The 22,476-nt window shown below is 41.0% G+C and overlaps 1 protein-coding gene across 1 annotated transcript in view; it reads left to right on the top strand.

Moving 5' to 3' along the window:
* The window catches only part of LOC114565093 (semaphorin-6B), a 35,870-nt gene that overhangs the window by 7,246 nt on the left and 6,148 nt on the right, over nucleotides 1-22,476 (top strand). The window contains exons 2-15 of the mRNA XM_028592932.1: nucleotides 7,217-7,340; nucleotides 8,317-8,428; nucleotides 9,202-9,262; nucleotides 9,368-9,430; nucleotides 14,016-14,114; nucleotides 14,211-14,301; nucleotides 14,565-14,684; nucleotides 15,335-15,423; nucleotides 15,543-15,760; nucleotides 15,851-15,982; nucleotides 16,267-16,416; nucleotides 16,570-16,746; nucleotides 18,215-18,355; nucleotides 19,217-19,294. Coding sequence (XP_028448733.1) covers nucleotides 7,220-7,340; nucleotides 8,317-8,428; nucleotides 9,202-9,262; nucleotides 9,368-9,430; nucleotides 14,016-14,114; nucleotides 14,211-14,301; nucleotides 14,565-14,684; nucleotides 15,335-15,423; nucleotides 15,543-15,760; nucleotides 15,851-15,982; nucleotides 16,267-16,416; nucleotides 16,570-16,746; nucleotides 18,215-18,355; nucleotides 19,217-19,294 — 1,652 coding nt within the window. The 5' untranslated portion in view covers nucleotides 7,217-7,219. The remainder of the gene's footprint in view (nucleotides 1-7,216; nucleotides 7,341-8,316; nucleotides 8,429-9,201; nucleotides 9,263-9,367; nucleotides 9,431-14,015; nucleotides 14,115-14,210; nucleotides 14,302-14,564; nucleotides 14,685-15,334; nucleotides 15,424-15,542; nucleotides 15,761-15,850; nucleotides 15,983-16,266; nucleotides 16,417-16,569; nucleotides 16,747-18,214; nucleotides 18,356-19,216; nucleotides 19,295-22,476) is intronic.

The following is a 22,476-nucleotide window of genomic DNA, read 5'->3' as shown; positions in this document are numbered from 1 at the left end:
CCTCTCATGTCTGTAGAATAATATTAAACTACAGCCAGTAGCCAATTAGCTTAGCCTAGCACGAGCAAAGAATGGAAACAGCTAGGTGTCTGAAGGTAATAAAAATACCAGCCCCTCTTAAGCTCACTAATCAACACATTAGATCTTGTTAGTTTAATCTGTACAAAAACCCAAGTGTAGAAACGTGTTTTTATCAGTTTTACGGGGTGTTATGTGCAAGACTATTTTAGTGGCCTGGTGAGCTGTTGCCAAGTAACCAGCAGAACCCATAAATCCCCGTTTTAAACCAAGAAACAGTCCGGCACTAGACTGGTTAAACCCAGCCCGACCTGCCGGCGATTTGATTTCGTCCTGCAGCTCAATGCTCAATCTTAAAAGATTGAGCTTGGTCTGGTGATAGCCAGACTAGTCCGGCACATAACCCTGCCTAAAATGGAAAATTGACATTTTTACACTTCACTGTTACTCCCTGTTGAGCTACGCTGACTGGCTGCTGGCTGCTGGCTGGAGCCTTATGTATATTAAATGGACAGATATAAGAGTTGTATCAATCTTCTCATCTGACTCTCTCAGAAAGCAACTTGAAAAATGTTGAATTATTCCTTTAACAAGGAAGTTTAACATTAGATGTATGTGCTACCAACGCTGTCAGTACTAAATACTGGTAGCCTGGTGGACAAACTATTTCATAAAATGTGTGCTTTTACTCGTCTAGATTCTTAAGATCCACGTGTTTGTCATGCATTTTCAATCGAGTGGCAATCAGACCAGCTGAATGCTGACACCATTGTGAAAGTGCTAATATTTCTCCATTAAATTTACTGAATTGAGTGAAAGGATTCACAACTTCTATCTTGAAATACAAAATCAGCACATCATCTTTTTATACTTTCTAATTTCCTTTTTCAACAGCGTGTCTTTATGGTGACTTAAGAAAATAGAGTTTCTTTTAAAAAGGAAATATGACCTTTAAAAAAAGAAAAAGGCATGACACCAAATCCAAGCTCCACAACATCCCTCTTAACAGCTTTGTCTTGAAGCTTGAAAGCACCCGAGAGAGTAACATCTGTGAAGTAAACATAATGCAACCGACTTGTGTTGTTGATGGACGAGCTATGAGAGATTTATGATAGTCACGCAATGTTTGTCTGAACTTTAGTTATCTGGAATCAGCACTGCACCATTGTTAGAAAAACGTTCTGAAATCCTCTCACGGCTACATTTTGTTCATGTCCTTTCCATTTTCAGTGGAAATCAGTTTTAAGTCTATTAATGAAGCTATAGTGCTTGTAGGGTGGAGTCCTGACGTGTGAAGGTGACCCACTTCTCCCAGTTTAGCCCGTGTCTGTGTTTCTACCCTCAGGCCTCCTTCCTTTTATTCCGGGCTTTAACCTGCATACCGTCTTAGAGGAGCAAGTGTGTAACAAAGGAGAAGAACTTCCATCTCAGCAGAGTCTTCATGTTAATATTTATTAACATGAAGTGGTGCTTATTTCTAGTATACTTCTTGTATATTCTGTATGGGTGCTCCTGTAGCACAGAAATGTCCCAGTTTGGGATCAATCAATCCATTTTTTTACAGTTTGGTTAATTTTCTTGATCAATTTGTTTTTTATTATTGTAAATCATCTTGTCATAATAATCCGGCAGAGGAGGTCTCAGAGTTTCTTTTGACAAAAAGCATTTAGAAAAAGAGAATTATCCTCACGCATACTTCTTTCTGTCCAAAATCAAGTTTGTGGCATCACAGCTTACTTGCTTATGGCCAGTAAAGTTGTTCCTCACAGAACAATGATCACCCAGCTAGCTCATTCAGATTCAGTTGAAATATATATTTGAAGGGGAAACCCCATTAAAAAAAACAAAGGCTCAGCAGTAAGCATCTTTTCTAAGTGAAGAGTGTACAATAAAAGCATTGTTGCGTTTTCAATGAATATATTCCATTGTTGCCATATTGATTTCAAATGAGCTATACTGTCTTGCCAGAGTGTGGATAATGTGGAGACAAAATGCTTGCAGCTCCCCCATCCCCCTCCTTGCTGATAGACAGGGGACCCCAACCCCCCTATATTTGTGTCCATGTATGTGTTCATGCATATGAACATGTACATTTGGGATCAGGGTTAATGATTAAGTGTATGCATCAGTGTGTGCATGTATCCATGTATCCATGTGTGTGTGTGTGTGTGTGTGTGTGTGTGTGTGTGTGTGTGTGTGTGCGTGCGCACACACTTACACATGTGTACGCATGTTTGTGTTAGGGGCGAACCTGCCCTCCTCGCTTTTACATCTACTGCAATAGAGAATCTCTGCCTAGCTTTGCTATTGGTTGCTACGGTAACAAAGGCACAGAGTGGAGTGGCTGCAGCAGCTAGAGAGAGAGAGAGAGAGAGAGAGAGAGAGACAGAGGGAAAGACAGAGAGAGAGACAGAAGGAAAGACAGAGAGAAAGAGACAGAGGGAAAGACAGAGAGCGCGAGAGAGAGAAAGAGGGGTAAAGACTGAGAGAAATAGACATAAGGATAGACAGAGAAAGAGACTGAGAGAGAGAGAGAGAGAGAGAGAGAGAGACAGACAGAGAGACTACTTGCCTGTAGACCTAATCATGACATATGTATTGCAACGCATCAGAATTTTTTTTTTTTTTTTTTTGATTTGATCTGTCCAATTTTGTCACACACGCATGCATACAAACACACACACATATTAAAGGATTCATTAATGGCTGTACTGTAGTTGGGTGTAGCACAGGTTATGGCTCAAACATCTCAACCAATAGCGCTTGCAGCATATGTGTATCTGAGCCTTCACAGCACGGACTGCTGAGGCCTTTTATGTCTCCGTGTTTCCTCGTGGTCAGTAAATGCCCCTCAGTGTGGGGATTGGGATGGGGCTCTTTTATTCTGTCTCTGTATCGCAGGATGTATATTGATCTTGCTCAGCAGCTTTTAATAGCTGAGATGCCTTGTGCAAACATGAGCATGTCCAATATACACTAAAGGCCACTGAGGCATTTTAGGATGGGTAAATGGGTAAATATTAAATAGATAATCATTAAATAGATATCTTCCATATAGTTTCTTGACATACTGTGGGGCTGTGTAGAATCTCCCAGCATGCCGCTTATCCCCTGTCATTCCGGATCAGCTGTGGCGGGTGAACAAGAACACGCCGGAGAAAAAATACTTTATTAAATGTCAGTCTCAGCAGATGAGGACGAAACAAATGGACAAGAGGTGAAAGCAGGTTATTGTGCTTCTTCGGATGACCTGCTGATTGGTTAATGATGTGAGTGTTAGCAGGTGATTTGCTAATGGGTTGCCTGATGAGGATGGATTACACTGTGTGGCTGTCGCCATCATTACATGCATCCCATGATAACCGTGTCAGTGTCACACCATTTAATCCTATCACACCAAAATGATCTGACACAAATAGCATAACACCCTTTCTTCCTTCCACCCGATCGTCTCTCTTTCCTTGATTTCCTGTAACTCATTCTGTCACCGGTGTTTTTTTTGTTTTTTTATAGCTTGATGAGCTGGAAGTCTGTAGCAGGCGCTGTCTCTCTTCCTTGTTTCTTGTCTTGCACTCAAACCACGTCTCTTTTATCTTTCATCTGTCTCTTCTCTCTTTCGCTCAGAACCCTTGATGACCAAACATTGTTTTTATAGCACAGAGCCTTTGTCATGGCACTGGCCAGCAGCAGAGATCTAATATGTTGGCCATGGCCCAGATCCGATGGTTTATCTTATGGATCGATAACCTTAATCAATACACACTCTAATGAGGAGGCTACATCAATGATTGGCCGCAGGGTTTTGGCATGTAGCATGTGCAGTGTGTTTGTGTGTGTGTGAGAGAAAGGAACAGAGAGGGAGGAAGGAAAGAGGAATGCCCCACTTGTTTTCTCTTTACTTGTAGGCTTTTAGCAGAGTCACTGCATGTAATAGCCAGGTATTGTTGTTTTCAGAAGAGGTTGGGCTGCTTAGTAATGTTTTACATTCGCATATGAATTGTACTTTACATGTTTTAGGACAGTTTTATGCAACAAAAATGATTGTGATATAGTGATATGTATGTGTGATATGTTTTTTTTTCTCTATGTTGGTTTGCATTTTGGCAAATTGGCACCATTAACAGTATACGGAATTAGATATTAGATATTAGCAGTTCCTGTCAGCAATGTATACCAATGGCTGTACAGACAACTGTCACTAGATTACTTTGATACTGAAGGAAAATGTGAAGATTTGTCCTGAGTTGCCAGGCACGTCTTTGTTGATATCATTTCTGAGCGCTTTCATGGATGCATTTATCACGCATTGTATGTCCTAAAAATGTGTGTATAATTTATGTGTGTTCAACTTCAGATTTGACTGACTTATAGCTCAGAAAAAGGAGTGGGATTTCTTTTTTTTACTCACACCAGAATCACACTGGAACACACGCTTCATTTGATTCCATCCATCCATCAGTTCAGTCCATGTATTACAGTAAATGTAATTTTAGGCTTAAGCCTCAAATGTGGATCCTCTCATAAAATTGCCAAAATGAAATGAGTCTGACTCCACACTTGACTCAGTCAGTTCTAGTTCATGGACTGCCAATGAAGATTCAGATGAAACAACCCCCCCCACTCTCTGGTGCTTCTGATGAGGAGAAGGCTTAGAAATGTCAAACCTGCAATCTCTGGTCTAGAATTTCATTTAAAGTGTCCCCCAGTGTATAGTCTGCAGCACCACATCGCCTCACTGCTTGTCACTTAAACACATGCACAATCTGAGGTGTTGGCAACACAGGTGAATGTGCTTATATATATGAGTATGTGCGTGTTACATCTGGGTGCATCTGGGTGCTTCAAATAGCAGCTGCCATCACCTTAGCAACTAGCACATCTCTACCTGTTATTCTATCTTTGAAAATAGTCGTAGGGTTTTTATCCTGGAACAGACAAGCTGAAAGGAATAAAGAAACAGAAATGACGGGAGGAGGTGTGTGATGGACGGAGCGAGACGGGGGATGAAAGGAAATAAGCGGGGGTTGGGGGAAACATGTAACACGGTGTTTAGGTTGATTTATGACATTCATATTGCTCACACATTTTTCTTTTCTTTCCAACCTTTCTTTTCATTTGTGAAATGAATGAAATTCTACATAGGATTTTAGCAGCACTCGCAACAACCCAAGACAAAAACTGAGTACTAGTGTTTGTCCTGTCTTTCCTTCTCTTTATATCTCCTCTTCTTTTTCAAAGTATTCTCACATCAAAGACACTGTTGCTGAGCCAAAGGCGATTTGAGTAGATGCATAGAAGAGCTTCTACATTTAAGCATGTGTTTGATGGCGTGGCTGCCACATTTTATGACTGGTAGTAACTTATGCGCAACAGTGTTATTCCACTCTCCTGGTTTTATATGTGAAAGAGATGCTGATGTACAGCATGGGGGCCTCTTTTTCAACAGTTTGAACCCTCTAACGTGGATTTTTGTTTTTCGGTCAGTCCACCAATTTGGTCCCAACTGAAATGCCTCAACAACTATTAGATGGATTGCCATTCAATTTCACACAGATACTCATGGTCCCCGGAGGATGCATCCCATTGACTTTGGTGTTCCCCTGACTTTTCACCTAGTGCCACCATCAGATCAAAATTTCCAGTGTCCAGTACTTTGGTTTATGACCAAATATCTGCAAAGTTAATGCCATTTACATCAACCACAGCTATACTTTGTGTTAAATGGCAACACCCTGCATGAGACTGTGGGGGTCTTAAGCATCTCCTTCCATAACAGACTGCAACACCCACAGTGATAGAAGGAGCGCTACCGCAGCTCCTTTGTTTGCAACAGCAGTCAGAATTTTTAAACATGAACCTAACATAATCTGTCACCATTAGCCATCATGTCAGATCCTGTCTAATTTACTGCTTGTATCCTTAACTCTATTTATATATATTAGGGCTGGGCGATATGGAGAAAATCTAATATCACGACATTTTTGACCAAATACCTTGATATCGATACCGCATTGATATTGTATTGTTGCTTTCACAAAATATTTACACAATGAGATTTTTGATAAATAATCATCAGTAATGTGGATATACCTAATGACTAAGTGGGTAAAGGCAAATAATAGAACAGTTACAACAGTCTAGTAAATTCAGAAATGACTTTACTGTAATGCAGCCTTTAAAACCATGAAAAGACACCACTTATGTCATATTACGGTATTACAATATCCAAAATCTAAGACGATATCTAGTCTCATATCACGTTATCGATATAATATCGATATATTGGCCAGCTCTAATATATATTTTGTATTTTGCTAGTATCTTAGCAAATGTTAGCATGCTAAAATCAGATGGTGAAAATGGTAAACATTATACCTTGCTAAACATCAGCATGTTATCATTGTCACTGTGCGCATTTTAGGATGTTGATGTTAGCATTTAGCTCAAAGCACTGCTGTGCTGAAATACCGCTGGCTGTAGACTCTTGTTTTGTGTGTGTGTGTGTGTGTGTGTGTGTGTGTGTGTGTGTGTGTGTGTGTGTGTGTGTGTGCGTGTGTGCGTGCGTACGTGCGAGCGTGCATGTGTGTGTGCGCTCACAGCACAAGAGTGACCCTTTTGCGGCCTCTTAGCTTTTTTTAAAGTCCAAAAATCTTTTCCCTTCCCTTCTTCTTGATCGTGATTTAGAGCATACTTGACTTTTGACCTTTAGAAAGATTGTCCATCTTACCCGGGTCACGCCCTTCGTCCCTTCTTTTTCCACTTTCTTCAGCTGTTCCTTCTTTGCTGCAAATTACCCGTAATATATCCTTCACATCTCCCTATAGAAACCCAATTAGTGAACGGAACGTTACCTCCCAAAGTGGCTTTGTAATCCTGTGACTGTTTTGTCTCTTGGTGTGTTATATGACTGTGAGAATCCCCTTCAATTCAAACTGTGTGACAATGGAGTGACATTTCTGACAATAGACCCTCATTACACCCCCGAAGCAGACAATACAAACACATACGCTCCCCTGCTGAAGCCAAGTTGGTGGCAGCAGTCACCCTGCTGCACTTCTGACCCTGTCTTCGCGTGTGTGTGTACACACACACACACACACACACACACACAGTCACCTGTTAATTAAGATAAATATAGTGTACACAACATATATTTAAAAAAATTATTTTGATGTTTTTCTCTCCCCTCTCTCTTCAGTGCATGTGTGTTGCTGCCATGGCGACCGTGGCTCCTCTCTTCACATGTATTCTACTGCTGCTTCAACTGGCGGATGGCTCATTCCCAGAGGAACCCAGTCCACTCAGCTACGTCCCCGTAGAGGGTATGTTTCCTTCCTACTCTGTGTGTGTGTGTGTGTGTGTGTGTGTGTGTGTGTGTGTGTGTGTGTGTGTGTGTGTGTGTGTGTGTGTGAGAGCGTGACTGTATTTGCAGCGTTGATGATGAATGGCTTCACGGTGGATGTGGACGTCGGGGGTCAAGGGGCAGAGCTTTGGTGTGGTGCTGCTTTTCTTGCTACCCAGGCATCCAGATAAATAAAGAGACTTCACTCCTATAGGTAGTAGAGAGAAGGAAAGACATAAAGACAGACAGAACGAGAGAGCAGAGAGAAATGATTGTTATGGATTTTGAGAGGTGCAGGAAGATGAAAAAGTGGGAGACAATTGGATTGGATGGGGTGATACAGATGACAAGAGAGAAGGCTGAGGGGTGGAAGAGAGAAGGCGGGGAGACAGGTGGAGATGGATCGCTACGTGCTCCTCTCTCCCTCCCCTGCAGTCAAGGACAATGAGACGTTCTCCCAATCTGTCTCCTGATGATGAGGGCTCCCTGCGGAGATCGTCGTCCTCCTCTTCGAAACTTTCACATATACTGCCACTTTCTCTCTCCACCTCATCTGCACTCTCCCACTTATCCAAAGGGAGGATAGGGAGGGAAGGCCTTTTCTCACGATAACATTACAATAATGGTCGCACACAGTTTTACTCATTATGGTGCTTGCATGCATCGACAAAAGCGGAAAGAAAAACACTGAGAGGATTAAAGTGTTTCAGTGTACTTTAACTGCTGCACCATTCATCTCTTTCCATTACCTCTGTTTTCCTAAACAAAAGCATCAAGAATGAGTGGAGACACTATTAAAGTGAAGGTTAGAGAAGTTTTTAGGGTAAATATAGATGGGAAAAGTACTCGATTTTTCATCAACTGTCAAAGTATCCTTGAGCAAGGCACCGTATTTCTTGGTTTTTTTTAGTAAGCGTTTCACTCTGTTTGTCTGTCTGTCTGTGTGTTCATGTCAGTTGTGCGGAGGTATCCGGTGTTCTTGGGCAGAGCTCATCGTTCAGCTCAGAGACAGGAGCTGCACATTCAGACAGTCCTCCAAGTCAACCGCACGCTCTACATAGGAGCCAGGTAACCAACGGCAACCGCCTCCAACTGTGTGTTACTGACGTGCTCGCATAAATATCCTTTTGCTTTCATTTGATGCCACAGCGTCCGTCTGCTGCCACTCTGTAGAGGACATTTTCAGTTTGTGGCGACGAAGCATTCAATCATCATTGTTAAATGTCAAGCGAAAGCTGTTTGTTCACATAACTCATATATGGAAAATAGTGTTCCCCGGGCCAAATCTGGTCCACCTGATGCAAAGATATTTGGCATAAACAAACCGATGAATGCCAAAGAAATGAACAAATAAATGATAGAATCCACCTCATTTAAATTTCACAATTCAAACGCATTTGTAATTCCATGGCTTTAGCTTGTTTGACCAGAACACAACAGGTACAGGTAGCAGTCTTACAGAAATTGTGAGCTGATAACATTTTTTTTCTAATGCAACAGCAGGCCACTGTTATGAGCATCACAGATCATACATTTGCATATACTCACACAAACACAATTCTTTCGCGAAATGAGTGTTATGTAGCATAAGCTGCTGTAACTCTGTTAGCCGTCCCCTCTGGCGTCAGATAAAATCCCCCAAACAAAATGTGTTATAATTCAGTTTGAGTCTGAAAATCAACTGAAAATAAATAATCAAATAAAAAATGTTAAAAACAAGTCAAAGATGTTGGCTGAAAACATTAAATGAATTGCTAAGCCCCTTCTTACCCATTGTTTATAATGTATATCCAATAGTATTACATTGAAACAGTAATAGTGTTACATTGTGTGTTTTGTAGAGATGACTTGTACAGAGTGGAGCTGGATAACATGGCAGGTGATGAGATGTTCTACAGCAAGGTAGGACTCATTTTCTTGCACCTACACGAAACCAAACAGGCACTGACAGTTGATAATGTACACATACACACAGAACAAACTGACCGTGCTTCGTTCTTTCGGCAGAAACGGACGTGGGAATCCAATAAGAACGACATCCGAGTGTGCCGGATGAAGGGCAAACACGAGGTACAGCGCTCATGCACAACACTCTGACTTTGAGATCCACTCTTACATGCATCAACGCCATCCATCTATACTATCACACGCATGGGCAGACATAAGCTGTTAGAGAAAACTTGTTTCCTGCAGGGGCTCCTGCATACGTCATTTACACAAATTTGATCTTGTTGATACAGAATCAGCGCATCACTTAATCGCACAGCTCGGTGAAACGCTACCCAGGCCGAAAAAGATGTCCATGAAGCTTGAAAGTTATTGGCATGCACACCTGCATTGTGCCAATTTTCTTCATATATCTCATTCATAGCCTGTAGGGAAGACTAGAAAGTGGGACAATTGTGTGTGTAGATAAAGTGATAGTTGACCATGTTCTGAGATATAAAGGGAATGTCAAATCTACAAAAGAGAACGATTCGATGGGATGGTGGCTTGCTTGACAGGGTGTAACCCAAAAATATAAGCTTTCTTTGTTTAAATGTAGCGGTGCCACTGGCAAAATCCTATCTGGGCGGAACTCATGGCAAAAAGAAAAAGAGGCAAGAGGAAACAGTACAAAGCAAACTGAGCAGAAAGAGTGACACAGCCTCAGGGAGGAAACAGTTTTGAAATCAGTTGAGGAAGGGAGGTGTAGGTAGGGATGGGATGGGATGTGCGTAGGTGGACGAAAAGTGGTGAAGAAACACAAAAGGAAAAGAAAAAAAGAGGTGTTGCTTCAAAGAACACAGATGAAAGAAAGAAAAAAAAAAAAAAAGATGTAAGAGCAAAAAAAAAAAAAAAAAAAAAGGAATTAAAGCTGTGATACAAGACGGGAAGAGAAAGACTTGGCCAAGATGTAGAGGTGGAGATATGATGTGGTGAGAGCATAAGAGGAAGAAGACAAAAGACAGAAAGGAGAAGCTAAAGCCAGCTAACTCAGATGAAGAGATCAAATTCTAAGGTTCAGACTAAATGACGCAATCATCTGACATACAGCAGAACAGGTACTAGACCAGAACTAATGCTTTACAGTCTGTTAGCATCTATTAGGCAAGTATGCAGTTATAGTTATCCAAGTCCAAAAATAGACATCTCTCACAGCAGACATTTTTAAATGTTATAGCAGGGAAAGCACAGGTGGAACTAATAACATTAATGATGGCTCTGTTGTGTTCAGGTGTGCCAGTTAGCCAGCATACCTGGGAACTGAACTTAAGTGAAACGGCTGAATGGAATGCATTCATTATTATAGTTGGTAAAGGAATAGTGTTTGGGAAATACACACATTTTTTAGATAAGAAGATTGATACCACCCTCATGTCTTTACTGAATATTAATCCTCTCATCTATATCCAGGTAAGATATAGCAAACAAGCGTATTCCCATAACATGTCAAACTATTCCTTTAATTACTTCCACCTGTGCGTTTCCTGCTGTGCCATATCAGAGGGTCTGCTATGACAAAAGGTCTACCAAATTACTCTCATAGTATCTCAATAACAACATTATTTACCAATATATTATCAGACGACGAAAATTCCACATTTGAAAACTCATCTCTTGCTTGCTCAGCCTCATTTTTTTTTTAACAGTTTATTTATTGAAAATTTTCAAAACAATAACAACAACAACAACAACAAAACCCAACAACAATGTAATGGATCATCATAATTTAACATCAAACCCCTCCCACCCCCCCCACCCCACCCCAAATGACTGTGGCGTACACAGATAGAAGGAGAGGAAAAAAAGAAAGAAAAGGTGAGACAAATAAATTAAATTAGGATAGCAATTATTACAAAAATGCTACATTCACAGCTGTGACACGAGTACCATGTGTAAAAAAATTAATAAAAAACAGGATTAAAAGTACAGAAATTTGTAGGTAAAAGAGATAAACGTACTAAGAGGAGCAGGCTTGGATGAAGCTGCATCATTGTCTTATATAGCATTGTGTTTGCTCAGTCTCATTTAAACCATAATAATAACTAACACTGATTAGCTCTGCAGTTCAAACACACACTGGAATACTATTAGTTGATAAGCATGATTAATTAATGCCAAGAGCACTGTTTGGTTGGCATTTGGCAAACACTAAAATGATGTGCAAATATGGCTGCTTCCAGTCTTTAAGCTAAGCTAGGCTAGTCAGCTGCTGGCTCCAGCTACATATTTACGGTACAGATGTATATGATGTATGTTGTTGTCGCCAGCAGCTGGTTAGCTTAGCTTAGCACTAAGACTGGTAACAGGGGGAAACAGCTAGCCTGGCTCTTTCCAAAAGCACGTCTTACACTCACTGTTATATCTGTGTAATCCATACAGCTGTGGCCAGGCCACCAGGAGAGACTCCAGGAAGCATAACCAGCATAACCGCCCCCCCGTGTTTTTGTTTTGTTTGGATTAAACAAACAAGATAGTATGTAATTAATAATAATAATAATGATTTGTGAGGTTTTTTTAAACGTGCTGGTACACAGAGCCTTGTCTCGCATTGACATCCCTATCTCCAAAGAGTGCTCAAGGAGAGTCTGGCTACTCAAGACAGAGCCTTTAGTGTTGCAGCCCCATCCCCCTGAAACACCCTCCCTGCTGATATCCAAAATGCTACATCCCTGGACATATTTAAAAAACTCCTGAAACACCACCTGTTTACCACAGCCTACAATCTCCTTTAGCTTAGCCACAGTAATTCTGTCCTTGGGTTTCTTGAAAGATGCTATATAAATAAAAGTTATTATTATTATCATTATTATTATTATTATTATTACTTCACATAGCATTTGGGGATGGGAGGAAAACGTGCTCTGGTTTAATGGCATTTCTTTAAACCAATCAGAATCATCATGAGTGATGCAAAACTCCACACAGAACCGCTGCAAAATAGTTGTGTGAGAGAAAACTCTGATTGGACAGATAGTCTAGCTAGCTGTCTGGATTTACCCTGCAGAGATCTGAGGAGCAGTTAACCAAGGTCCTCAGAAATCCACCGAATTTAAAATTCTAACACAAAGAAAGCGGAAGGAAATGGAAAATACATACATCCGGCGGAATTTCCTGCAGCTTCAGAGCAATCCCGGAAGTGGAACGCGAAGGATATAGACTAAGTCTGGCTACACCACACATACATTCTTGGATGGGAGAGAAAAAGAACTCTGGGTTGTTTGCATTTTTTTTAAACCAATCACAATTGTCTTGGGCGGTGTTAAACTCTGGACGCATCAACAGTGGATCTGCAAAATAGTCTAAGAAAGGAACTTGTTTCGGTGGAACATTTGCACCCCGCAAAAGAAAACGCCACATACAATATTAAATGAAGTTAAGTGTTCACACAATACAGTAATGGGAGGTATTTAGAGAGTAAATGCCGTAAACATATTCTTTGTAAATCTTTACAATCATTCCCTGAAAGAACCAAGCAGGCCTGCCTTGTTGCACGATACAGATTTCCTTCAAAACCTGCCATTTTCAGCGTGTAGCTTGCTAGCTCGAAGTTTGTTGTTGTTTCCCGAAGAGAACGGCGACACACAGACAGCAAGGTGATGTGGTGGTGAGGTGAATTATCCTGGAAAGGAATCTCCGTTCATCCAAGACTACACAGAGCCAGGCAAATTGAATGCAAACTAACTTCCTGTCTTAATCCCAGTTCTGTCAGGTCCATTAAGTCAAGAACAACGCAGACAATAAAAATGCTTTAAGAACTTTTATTGAATAAATTACGAATTAAATTTGGCGTTATGGTTCTGTTCAGAGGAGTCCCCTGACCTTTCATGAGCACCATTAAAGAGCAGAGAGTCAGAGGACAGCAGCAGCATTAGGGGACGCAAGAGCTAAACTATTCCCCCATATGAACAGAGCAGCAGCGATGACATAGAAGCGTATGTCACGTTCTACACGACAAGGTGGAGCTGGGAAGGAGGTGGGTTGCATAGATGCGAGCAGCGAGCAGTTAGGAGCAAACTAAAGCAACTTTAAGTAGCCATTTAGCAGCGAGGGGAGTTGACCAGCTGCTGCAGCTCAGCTAATGCAGATCAGCTGATGCGACCACGTGTTGTAGGCCAATAGCGGTTAGCAGCGTCTTGACTACTTGGCCTGCCGGAACTGACGCTGACGCTCAATTAGTTACTAAAATGTCCTCCAACAAAATATAACTTCAAACATACTGTAAAACTAGTAATAGCTACTGTAGCATCATTCAATACCAAGAAAAGAGTGCTGAATTTCTCTTGAGTTCCATCAATAATTTTTCCCATCTTTGCTAATTCACGTCATCAGACACTGTTGCTGAAGTATCACAAAGAGACCGAGGGGCTGCCCAGTGTCATTTTAGTTTCAGATTCAGTGGCAGAAACTTTAAATCTCAGCTCAATCAGCAGCTGCCACTTTGAAGACAGCTATAAAGTCCCCGTCCTATTGTTCCTCCAGATGGAGTGTGGTTAAGGATGTTATTTCCTCTGAGGATTGTTTTAAGCTGCATTTTTTTCACACTTCACACTTGCTGCCTTCTCACTCTCACTGGTAGTTTTGAGCTTAGCTTTAGTTCGAAACCGTTGCCCTGAAGCTTGTGATTTTCCTCTCATCTTTAATCGTTTCCCTTTTGTGTTATTTTCTGTAGGGAGAGTGCCGTAATTTCATCAAGGTTTTGCTCAGCCAGCATGGCGGCCTGTTTGTATGTGGAACCAACGCCTTCAACCCGCTGTGTGCCAACTACACTGTTAGTATCCATCTATCTGTCAGCTGGTCGTGCTCTGTGTGCTTACCAGTTTGTTTATCTATATAAACACATAAATATATATTTTTCCTTTTGCAGAGAGACACTCTAGACATGGTGGGAGAGCCTGTCAGTGGGATGGCACGGTGCCCGTATGATCCGCGACATGCCAATGTGGCTTTATTTGCAGGTAGTATCTTCAGTTTGCACACTAAAGATGAAGAATTCAGGCTTTCTAGTGGACATCATTCTCCGTTTTCAGCTCCAGACATTAAAACGCCTGTGCCCTTGTGTTTACCTTTACGAATGATTTATAGTCAGACCTCTCACTGCCTTGCTTGTTTGGTTTTAATCTTCCTGACCTTGTGCTATCTCTCCATCTGTATCTTCCCCTGCTTCTCCTTCTTCCCAATCTCCTCCTTTCCTCTCTCCGTGGACCTCTGTCGTTTTCAGATGGTAGTCTCTTTACCGGCACTGTGACAGACTTCCTGGCCATCGATGCGGTGATCTATCGTAGTCTCGGCGACAGCCCCGCCCTCCGCACAGTCAAACACGACTCCAAATGGTTCCGAGGTACTTTTAGAAACAGACGCATTGAAAGGACTCTCCTGAGTCACACACCTTCAGTAGACAACCAGGAAACAAAGAAAAGAGACCATCGCCATTATTGTCAGTAGTTTACTAAAAGAAAAAGGTTGTGGCTTTTTATGAGTGTCTAACAGGTGGCGGAGCTAAATAACAAGCCAGCAAAACTAAACATGATAAGGCCTACATGTAATAGAATTATTCTAAGTGGCAGATGCTCCGACAGAGTGATGTATTGAGGTTAGTTGAACTCTACAGATTCAGGGTTTCAAGCCGTATATTGAACAGTTGAGTCTGTTTTCCATGGAGAGAAAAACAAGCCAGGCCAGGTCAAAGCTGGAACAGTGCTGGATGAATAAATGATAAATAATGTGTATCCTCTTGTCCATGATGTTAAATTAAACAGGACATGAATATTGGATGAGCGAGGCCCGTGGACAGCAGCGGCCCATGTTGATGCAACTGTTATTACAGCTCCATGTCAGGCACTGTGGAGCGTTAAGTTTGGCCCCCGGCACTCTTCCGCTACTCTTTTGTTTGTGTGTGTGTGTGTGTGTGTGTGTGTGTGTGTGTGTGTGTGTGTGTGTGTGTGTATGTGTGTGTTTTTCTAACTGTGTTTTTCTCATATTATATTTCAGAGCCCTACTTTGTGAGCTCCATGGAGTGGGGGCCTCATATTTATTTCTTCTTCAGAGAGATGGCTATGGAGTTTCATCATCTAGAGAAGGTCATTTCTTTCTTTCTTTCTTTCTTTCTTTCTTTCTTTCTTTCTTTCTTTCTTTCTTTCTTTCTTCTTCTGTTATTCTATTAAACCTCCACATTACTGAACCTTGCGTATTTTTCCAGGTGATGGTGTCCCGTGTAGCTCGTGTGTGTAAGGCAGACCTGGGTGGCTCTCAGCGCGTCCTCGAGAAACAGTGGACCACATTTCTGAAAGCGCGTCTCAACTGCTCCGTGCCGGGAGATTCACACTTTTACTTCAACCTTTTGCACGCCACAAGCAACATCATCCACATGCAGGGACGAGATGTCATCCTGGGACTCTTCTCCACGCCACCAAACAGGTACAGAGATGCACACAATGTGCACACAAACAAGAACAAACTAACTACTATTTTTCTCATCACCGTCTTATATCTGTTTTTCTATGGTAGCATCCCTGGCTCGGCGGTGTGTGTGTTCGACATGCAGCAGCTCGCTCATGTCTTTGAGGGCCGGTTTAAGGAGCAGAAATCCCCCGAGTCTATTTGGACTCCTGTGCCGGACGAAGCGGTGCCTAAACCGAGGTACTGTTATGCAAAGTGTATGGGAGCCGATCTTGGGCATAATACTGCAGTGCTGCTTTACTGAGCATCTGTCTCACATATATAGTCTACTTACTCCCTTGCTGTAAGCTCCATCTGTCAATCACACAGCAACTTCACTACTATTCAGCAAATATTCTAAATCAGTTTACAGCAGCCGCAAAAAGAACTCCTCTGGCTCTTTTCTTCTCGCTCTCTCTGGAGTTCTATCGCTCTCTCCCTTTCCTGTCTATCCAACTCTCTTCTGTCTCTTTCTCTGCCTGCAGACCAGGGGGATGTGCAGTGCAGGGATCCAGATTTAGCTCCTCTACCACACTGCCGGATGAGGTGCTGAACTTTGTGAAGACCCACCCACTGATGGACGAGACCATTCCACTGCTGGGGCACAGACCCTGGATCGTCAAGACTATGGGACGGTACGCATACGGACTCAGATGTTTGATAGCGCCCATGCAGGACTCTGCATGGCATGAAAAAGCAAAGCATAAATCTTAAAATAGACATCATAGCTTGTAAGAAAGATAAAGGTGGAGAATGTGTTTTCACTATCTATCTGTCTATGTATGTAGGTACCAGCTGACAGCCATGGTGGTGGACACAGAAGCTGGTCCCCATAAGAACCGTACGGTCTTGTTCCTGGGCTCAACCCGAGGAACCATCCTGAAGTTTCTAATGATTCCCAGCGGAGATCCTGTCACCCACGGCAGTGTGTTTCTGGAGGAGGTGGAAGGATTCAACCCAGAGAAGTGAGTAGGAGTCAAGACATATGTGCCCCTGATTTCCATTAAGTAATACATTTTGACATGTTGCTCCAGATCAGGTCTTATGCTGCCTGCCTCTGGAGAGCAGCAGTGCCTTTCATCCAAGAACTGTCTTCAATTACACGTATTCTACATTTTAACAATTTTGAAGTTCAGCTTAGAGTTGGAGACAACTCAGTTATTTATTTGATCGTATCTATCAGTCCTTCCAGAAAAACGCAATTATGCGATCGCATAATTCAATGCATAATCAGCCAAAGTCCGCATTTTTTCAAATACGCCACACTTTCACCGCATAAATTGCTGATTTCCGCGCAAAATATGCAGGGCTTGCATGATTTCATAATCCCCGCATTTTCGTTGCAAAAAAGTCCCATATATTTTAGCAGAAAGTTGAAAAATGTTGCGTTTACTTCACATAAGAGCAGCCATTTTCCCCTGTTGCCATGGGAACGTTATGAAGTGACGGAATTATGCGACGTGAACATCATCGAAAAGCAGGGTGTTGGGGGGAATCACTTTTTTTCTACTCTTTTTCATCAAACCGCAGTTTTTGCAAGTTCTCACAATTTTTGCAAGTTCCCGCAATTTCATCGCATAAAATTGCATAAATATCCCGCATATTCCATCGCATTTTTTAAGAAAACGTGCCGCATAATCAAGGATTTTTGCCCGCAGTAATCACAAAAAAGGAAGGACTGATTTATTACAGATATATTCACATATATAGTTAAAGAGTTAGATTTTATGGTTGCAACGTACAATCATTATTATCGATTAATGTGACTCGATTAATTATTCACTTAATAAATAGCATAACAATTATGTCGAAATGTACTGTAAATTGTCAATTTTAAAGTCCAAGGTTATTTTTCTAATTGTTTGTTTTATGTGAATAGTCCAAAACCAGAAGATAAAAAAGCATAAAAGTTGCGTATTTGAGAGGCTGTAACCTGATTACTAAACTGAAACTAAACATTTCAGCTCTATTTCACTTAATAATGAAAATAAGCATATTGTGTGTTGTTGAATTGATCAGAATGTATACAAACTATTCCTGTTTTCATGTCATCCAGGATCTAAACTCTTGTAGCAGCAGAAAACCTTTGCAACTTATAATTCTTGTCTTGTGTATTACTGTGAAAGACTTGACTGTCAAAAATGGTGGCAGAAAAATAGGGGTTTTGGCTTCATCCACTGACAGGCAACAGAGTTTATTTCTTCCCAGCACACAGCTCTGGCTCTGTGCAGTGTCTGTGCAGGACTCTGCTGATGTTGTGACCGTTTGTGTAAGGGTTAGGGTATGGGGCTGTCTGACTTGAAGTACCAACAGATGAAGCCTTTGACCCTGTCACAACTTGATTTAAGGCCAAAAAGCGTACACTGACCTCCCTCTGCTGGCTCCTTACCCTCTGCCTCCCGTCTTCACACTTGTGTGTCTCGCTGTCTCCAGATGTGGCGAGGACTCTCCTCAGGCTCGTCAGCTCTTGTCTCTGTCGTTGGACCGGACCAGTCACAGTCTGCTGCTGGCCTTCCCCTCCTGTCTGGTCCGAGTGCCCACATCTCGCTGCCACCTGCACTCACGCTGCATGAAGTACGTGACACACAGGCACCGTTTTTTGTCTCAGAGAGTATTTTTTCATTCCCTCAATGTTTTCTTTGTATGATAATTATTGGCTATTAGCCAAGGGACGACTTACTGGCCAACTTTTGTTTTGCCCCTTTGCTCTCGCTCACTATTAGTGCAGTTGTTTTAATAAAATAATTTTTTAGAACGATTGTTTTGGGGCTTTTTTGCGCCTTTATTTGATAGCACAGCTGAAGATTTGACAGGGAAGGGGGGAGAGAGAGAGAGGGGATGACATGCAGCAAAGGGCAGAGGTTCAGAATCTAACCTGGGCCGCTACTGTAAGGACTCTTATAAGCCTTAGTACATGGGGTGTAGGCTCAACCAGGGTAGCTACTGGGGCGCCCCTAAAATCTAATGCAATTCGGCTGATAAATCAGCATGTTATTGTTGAACTACAGCTAGCTTTAATCTGGGAGGCTTCAACATCCTCTTGATCTAGATGATTTATTATGAATACCGAGAAGGCGTTTGTTTGTTACTGCACATATACAGATATTTTGAAGTAGAACCCTCCACTGTGAGCAAGATTCCCACAGCAGAAATGTATCACAAATCTCCATTGGGGCATATGGTTTTTCACATTTTAGGGTTTTAACGGCCCACTTTACCTAGCTAGTTAGCTCGTTAGCCAGATAGACAATAGTTAAGCTGACTTTCCTGCTAAATCCATAGCTGTAAAACTAACAAACTGTAAAAAGGTTTGATAGGTAACTTTGTCTCCGGCAAAAATTGCCAAAATGGCCGCTGGGAGAATCGGGTCAGTACAGTCAGTATCCTTGGTCAGTACTCAACATTTCTTAACTTTTTATTTTCCTTGGTGTGTAGGAGTTGTCTAGCCTCAAGGGACCCGTACTGTGGCTGGACCAGAGGCAGCACCTGCTCCTTCCTGAGACCAGGCACACGGTGAGGATACACACACACACACACACACACACCCACACACCAACTTGTGAGTTTCCTACCTCTGCAGACCTGCTGTCTGCAAACTCAGGACACGTTATATGCGAAGAGTTGTATTGGCAACATTCCTGTATGTGGTACATGGAAAGGTCTGGAAAGCAACATGTTGAATACATACTTCACTTTATTACGTAAAATGAGGAGAACAAATGCTAAAAATCAAACAATGTCAGAGTGTTCTTGTAAGTAAGTAAGTAAGTAAAGTTTATTTATAGAGCGCTTTCACAGATAAAAATCACAAAGTGCTTCACAAGGTACAACCACATTAAAATACATTGGATGAAGATAAAACATTATATATATATATATATATATATATATATATATATATATATATATATATATATATATATAAATTAAACCCAGTCAACTAAAAGCTTGTTTAAATAACAGTGTCTTGAGTTGCCTTTTAAAAGAATCAACAGAATCAGCCACACGGAGGAGCAAGGGCAAGGCGTTCCAGAGTCTGGGGGCTACAGCCTCTAAGGACAGGTCTCCCCGTGTTTTATAGCGAGTCTTTGGGACCATTAAGACCATCAATTTTGCAATATTTCTTAGATGATAAAAACTATTTCTGACCAGAAGTCTCGAATGGCAGTCCAAAGACATTGAGTGGTCAAACCAGACACCAAGATTTCTGATGCTCGACTGGACAGTGGAGCTCAGAGAACCAAGATGTTGGATGATGGATGGAATTTTGTTGTCTGGGGCTACAATCAGGGTTTCAGTCTTTTTCGTGTTTAATTGGAGGCAGTTACTAGCAAGCCACGATTTTACACAGGAAATACAGTCCAATAAATCCGTTAGTTTGTGTAACTCAAAGTCATTGAACGAGCAATACAACTGTATGTCATCCGCATAAAAATGGTATGACACATTGTTAAAGTTGTTCCAAATTTTTCCAAGAGGGGTAATGTACAGTAAGAATAATAGTGGACCTAGGACAGAGCCCTGAGGAACACCATTTAAGAATGGAGTGGTTTCAGACAGTATATCATTTACATATACAGAAAAGGTTCTATCACTCAAGTAAGAAGAAAACCATTTTAAAACGGGCCCAACCACACCAAACTCTTTTTCCAGTCTATGTAACAGTAATTTGTGGTCCACTGTATCGAAAGCTGCTGATAAATCCAATAAAACCAATACTGAGTATCTTCCCGAGTCAGCAGCCATCTGAACATCATTTGACACTCACACTGACACACTGAGGAGAGCAGTCTCCGTCGAGTGCATCTTTGTGAAACCTGAGTTCATTGTTATTTAGAAAAGCTGTTAGCTGCTCAGATACTACTTTCTCCAAGACTTTTGAAAGAAAAGGCAGTTTTGATATTGGCCTATAATTAGAATGCTCCCCTGAATCCAAATTGGGCTTTTTTAAAATGGGGCTTATCACTGCCTGTTTATAATAGTTTGGGACGATCCCAGTGGAAAGTGATATGTTAATAATTTTAACAACAAAAGGAGAAACAAGATCTATCACTTTAAAAAATAAGGATGTTGGTAATATATCCAATGGGCATGAGGATGGTTTCATTGTTTTAAGTAAGACCATGACATCATCTAATGAGACAGTAGAAAAGTTAGCCCAGGAGCAATTTGGGGTAGCTACCACAATTGGGCTCTCATCAGATGTTTTTACACAAATTTTGATTTCCTTCACCTTATTAACAAAATATTTTAAGAAGTTGTTGCAGTCCTCAGTGGTGAAAACAGGCACCAAAGGAGTAGAGGGTGAAACAATATTCTGAATAATATCTGATACAGCTTTTGGATTTCTCGTATTCTGATTTACAAGATCAAAAAAATACTTAGATCTAGCCTGCTTCATCATTTCGTTTAGCGAGACAATAAGCTCCTTTAAATGCAGTCTGTGCACTTCCAAATTAGTGGATTTCCACAAGCGCTCTACCTTGTAGTTTAAGAGACGTGGATTCAAGCTCCTGTGTCTGAAACCAAGACTTTAGATTTTAGTTTATTCCACAATGCCCCCTCAAGGAGAATCACGGAGATAGTTACAAAACAAAAGAAACAGAAAGAGCTGAAACAACGTGGACAGTGACACTTGTTGCTCGGTAATTGAAATCAAACTGTGGACAAATGCAATACAATAAAGAGGAAAATTATAAATAAATAAATAAGTAAAGTAATGTCAAAAATGGCTAAGCAAACACACTCTGGTAAATAGTTATTTAAAATAAGCCAACACACTGTATCTACTACTAACATGGTGTCCGTATATTATTATAACAATGTAATTTAGTTAAGTGTAAAAGGTTTTACTTCTTTATGTGTTTAAGGCTCTCACAGTAAAATAATGCAATTGTGGTCTTCACTTAAACAGGTCATGTTTGTGACAATGAACAGACTCTGATGATGCAAGAGACCACTGAACCACAGCACACATCCTCTGTCTGTGTTTTGTAATCATTTAGTCAGGAAGTTTAAATAAAGCTGTAAAAAATAATGGTATCATTTTTAAATGTAGTTTTGAATATGTAACAGTTCAGATTATTTTTCTATTGTGTAGGTATATTTATTTTATTTTGTAAGATGTGTGGGTGTATAGTATTTGATTTTAAATACCAACCTTTATCAATTAATAATAGTTTCAATTTTTTTATATCATTATCATTTATACATTTATATTCCCATAAACAATATGAGGTCTTATTGGTATCAAAGTCAAACATTTTACTGTACCCACTATCGCAATCCCTACTTCCAGCTCTCATCATCATCTGTGTGTCTGACCCTGACCTCGGACCTCCCTGAGGGATGGCAAGCAAAAGGAGAAAATCAATAATGGGATCAATAGTGTCTCCTATTACACTGGATGACACATCAATATGCACCATATCAATTTGATTGATTACTATCAACAAATCTCCCCGTGAATGTACAATTTCATATGCAAATGTAAACATGTTCATATAAAAAGTCATTTTTTTACATTGATAAGTTATTTTCAATCAGGTATAACTTCATTTATTTCTGTTATGTTGGACCATGACAGATCACATAACTGTATTTGGTGAATTAAGGATACTATTGTGGTGGACTTTCCAGCTTATGAACTCATGCTATGTAAGTTGAGACAGTGGTACCCCAGGTCCAACATAACA

The sequence above is a fragment of the Perca flavescens genome, chromosome 12 (assembly GCF_004354835.1).
Source record: "Perca flavescens isolate YP-PL-M2 chromosome 12, PFLA_1.0, whole genome shotgun sequence".
NCBI classification, from domain to species: Eukaryota; Metazoa; Chordata; class Actinopteri; order Perciformes; family Percidae; genus Perca; species Perca flavescens.
Note: the sequence above shows the minus strand (reverse complement) of the source record. Positions and strands in the feature narration are given on the sequence as shown.